At 31.5% G+C, this 4228-nt stretch overlaps 1 protein-coding gene across 1 annotated transcript; it reads left to right on the top strand.

Moving 5' to 3' along the window:
* Positions 1–851: 851 nt before the first annotated feature.
* LOC145071200 (putative L-ascorbate peroxidase 3, peroxisomal) lies at positions 852–3788 on the top strand. Its single transcript, XM_079018124.1, has 5 exons — positions 852–964; positions 1036–1160; positions 2579–2628; positions 2914–2979; positions 3726–3788. Exons 1-5 carry the CDS (start codon positions 852–854, stop codon positions 3786–3788), a joined length of 417 nt encoding a protein of 138 aa, XP_078874250.1.
* Positions 3789–4228: the final 440 nt, after the last annotated feature.

Raw genomic sequence — 4228 nt, 5'->3', positions numbered from 1 at the left:
AAATTATTTGGAGTTTTAATTTGGACGACATTAAGCTTAACCTTGTCGATCCACTTTAATAAAGAAATAGTGTTTAGCCTTGAGGAGTTAAGTAGGGAATTGTGGAAATAAAGCATTCATAAGGCTGTTTTGGGCGGGAGAAGGCCACACAAACCGTACAGCGATGTTGCGTTGATCCGTTAAAGTCGGCTAGGGTGACTCTTTATTAAAACGATCGAAACCTTTTACTTTCTATCACGAAAACTCAAAGATCTCCTCAAAAAGTAATCAAAGCGACAAATCAATAAAATGGTAGCATGGTCCTTTGATGTTCTCGCCCTAAAAACTCAGAATCTGAATTCAATGATGGAGAAAGGAACCATTTTGCAGATTTTGATCCAGAATTCTTTGATGGGTTGACTACACAGATTAAATTGAGGCGTTCAAATTAGAGGTATGGTTCCTTAAATTCATGATTTCATGAGTTTTGACGTTAAGGTTTGTACTCAAACCGTGTATAGTATATGGAGAAATTATGATATGTTCAGGCTAATTACCGAAATTAACAACTGATATAGTTTAAAACTAGTGGTTATTTCATTGGAATGTGTTTAGGGCTCTGAGTTAGAAAGCTACGGTTAAACCCCGTAATACGTGTGCTTTGATGCCTAAGTGCTATATATAATGATCGAGATTAATGACTGTAAACAACTCATGTAAAGATGAAATACAAGTAGAAATTGTGTTAATTATGGATCATGGGTTTGAAAGGAGTATACAAGTTTTTTTAATTGTAGAAAGAAGTCAAGGGTATCGTTTCAATGGAAAGATATGTTGGTTTTTCTGGAAAAAGAAACCGGTGTTTCTGTTGCATGGGAAAGCCTGTTGTTGACACCGAGTACCAGGAAGAAATAGAGAAAGCTCGCCGAGACCTACGCGCTTTGATCTTCAACAAAACTTGTGCCCCAATCATGCTTCGTTTAGCGTAAGATCCTTCGCACACATATATATTGTCATTGATGATCGAATTGAAATTGATGATTGTATTGTACGTAGATTTCATGATGCTGGAACGTATTGCAAACATACGCGGACTGGAGGTCCAAATGGTTCCATCAGGAAGCCTGAAGAGTTTGAACAAAGCTGTAATAAAGGATTAAAAGTTGCGATTGATTTTTGCGGTACTTACTCTATTTATTTTCCTTTGATCAATTTTTTTGGCACAAATTTTTCGTTTTATATACTCGTGTTATGTTACTAGTTATTTACAACACTAAAGTTGTGATGCCTTTACAGTAGAGTGCTTATATATATTATGTTGTTGAATTTTGTGTTTGATTAACGAGAGGTCTTGTTTGATATTTACTAGCTAGGGATGAGGTCTATGTAATTGCGTTTTTAGATCGATATAATGATATTTATTAAAGTACACAAGATTTTTAGGGCTATTTACAATTATGAAGATGAGGAAGACATTATCATCTTTTCCACAGTTGAGATATCGAGAGTTATTATCCAACTTTTATGTCACATATTGGCATTGGTCTCTACTGTCTTCCGGCCCAATGCATGCCGTCTTGTTCAACCTTTTTGGGAGGGACAAATTGACATGGGTCTCGGTTTCTAGATGTTCACACCCTTATTTCAAATACTGGATCAAATAGAAAATAGTAGCAAATCCAAGATCTCATATGCGCTATATATAAAATACAAAAAAAATGTGTGATTATTTGTCCTACTAAGCACAAAAAGAATTGCAAAACTTAATCAAATGGTAAAACACAACATCTAAAAAGATGATTCCCCATGCAAGCTTCCTTTAGGCATGAACACATAACCTATATATCGCCCTCTGAACAGTACCCAACAAGTTTAATCAAATTTGGATGGAGTACCTGCCAAGATAATTCATATCTAAAGAAAACCGAACCATAAACTTCAAGAAATGGGAATCAAGAAAACAAGAAGAAAAGCCCATAAAAACCCTCTTTGTGTCCTTGAAAACCCTCAGGTTTTTGCTTTTTGACAACAATTATCATTCCAGATCCGGATTGTGAAGCAGTAAGAGTGAATTCATCAATCCGACCTTTGAAAATTAACACAATCAAATCCTTTCTTCACCAAGAACATTATCAGGGAGAAAGTTCCTGCAGGTGGCATTTTGTCTACTAACCATACATATCACAACCATAATTAATAAATCATGGACCATTATTCTACTACGTGAAGCTTAATGACTTTTTTTTTTCCTGTTAATGAGATCTATATTCAGTAATCATAGTCTATAAGGCTTCCAGATGCTGAGTCAGTTAATTACTCATGTCACCTGGATTTTAATTACTCGATATACAGTCTAGTACGCCAAACTAGTTGGCTTTTTTGATAGCAAAATGTCGAACAGTTAGTTAGTTTATCACACTATCTTATTTCCTTATCTAGCTTAAATCAAACGGTTTACAATACATAACTTACATTGGTCGTATTCTATATTCTTATGTTTTTTGACACCATTCTTGATTCCATGGTTAACTTCGTTTACAAAGATAATATAATAGAAAATAGTTCAGTTTATTAATGGCAGTTTTCTGATCGATTACAGAAGAAATAAAGTCAAAGCATCCAAAGATCTCATATGCAGACATATTTAAGGTGATTTCAATCATACTGACGAATATAAGTTTTTTTTTTATTTTTTATTTTTTTTTTATTTTTTATTTATTTATATATAATAGATTAGAGTAATCTGCTGGTCTTGAGCAAGGTGAGATATACTTCCATATGGTTGTTTGTAATATGCTGCTTTTTGAGCTAGTGATATATTAGAATCAATGTTTTCTTTTTGTTGTCTACTTATTTTTTTAGCACACAAACTGAAGATTTTTGGTTCATGTGCAGGTTAAATAAGTACTTACCCAATAAATGGTCTATTGGCAGCATGCAGGCGTGGTTGCTGTTGAAATCACCGATGGTCCTACTATTGACTTTATTCCTCGTAGAAAGGTGCATTGATTTACTACGTAGTTGATATAAACTTTTTTCTTCTTCTTATGCCTTATCCATCTGTAAGTAATTTCCTTTTTATTAAAACTTTATACCACCATATATATATATATATATATATATATATATATATATATCAAATGAGAACACCAAAAAGGTTGAGAACGCAAGAACAAAGTATATATTCATTTGTGATTCAATGTATTCATTTGTTGAGAAATGATAAATTTTTACGCCTTTAATTTCAATTGAAGAGAAAAAACATATTCATGTTGATTCTGCCTAAAAATTTATCATTTCTCCATAAATGAATACATAGAATCACAAATGAATATATACTTTATTCTCGCGTTCTCAACTTTTTTGGTGTTCTCATTTGATATATATATATATATATATATATATATATATATATATATATATATATATATATATATATATATATATATATATATATATATATATAGCCAAGTTCTTTTGATAAACAAATTTTTTTTGACGAACATTTTTTTTGTTTTTGTTTTTTTGGGAATGTAGATTTATGCACAATCATTCTCATAATTGTTCTTACATTAATACTTATCATTCTCATATGATCCTACACACACACACACACACATATATATATATATATATATATATATATATATATATATGAAGTAGAAATATCATGGAGAATCATTTTATGCCATATCATTTTATGCCATATGTTTACTTCTCCTTCATATTTTTTGTGTTTCATTTAGGATTCTATTGAATGGACCGAGGAAGGCAGACTCCCCAATCTTGAAAAAGGTTTTGAATCCTAGTTGTGTACACTCATTGTTCATGAGTTCATCTCACTTAAAGATTTCAATTGTTTGCCGTTGGAGTCATATTTATTTTACGTATTTGACATACTATTTAAATTACTCATTGATGAGTACAATAAATTTCTAAATCGTATCAATATTGTTGTTTAGGAACCATATAGTTGTTGGATTAGCAGAAAAGGTTTCATTTTCATGACCAAAATAAGGGTTATATGCGACAAACAACAACAAACCTTAATTGATATATTCATTATAGCATCCTACTTTCTTATATTCCTATAATAGCATTATACTTAGATAAATCTCTCAAAATATAGCAATGTCAACCGAATACAAAGCAATTCTCACTATTATAGTAGGAAAGATTCTCAAATGTACAATATCTTAATAAGAAAAAAAAATTAAAGTACAACACTCGGTTGATTTTTCAAGGCACA

The sequence above is a fragment of the Lactuca serriola genome, chromosome 8 (genome assembly GCF_051521515.1).
Source record: "Lactuca serriola cultivar US96UC23 chromosome 8, Lser_US96UC23_V15, whole genome shotgun sequence".
In the NCBI taxonomy this organism is placed as follows: domain Eukaryota; kingdom Viridiplantae; phylum Streptophyta; class Magnoliopsida; order Asterales; family Asteraceae; genus Lactuca; species Lactuca serriola.
Note: the sequence above shows the minus strand (reverse complement) of the source record. Positions and strands in the feature narration are given on the sequence as shown.

Bases quoted from the DNA above. Each gene is read 5' to 3' on its own strand.
- LOC145071200 (XM_079018124.1), top strand. From the start codon at position 852: ATGGGAAAGCCTGTTGTTGACACCGAGTACCAGGAAGAAATAGAGAAA. The intron at 1,161-2,578 runs GTACTTACTCTA...GATCGATTACAG, and splicing joins AGTTGCGATTGATTTTTGCG to AAGAAATAAAGTCAAAGCAT. The intron at 2,629-2,913 runs GTGATTTCAATC...GTCTATTGGCAG, and splicing joins CATATGCAGACATATTTAAG to CATGCAGGCGTGGTTGCTGT.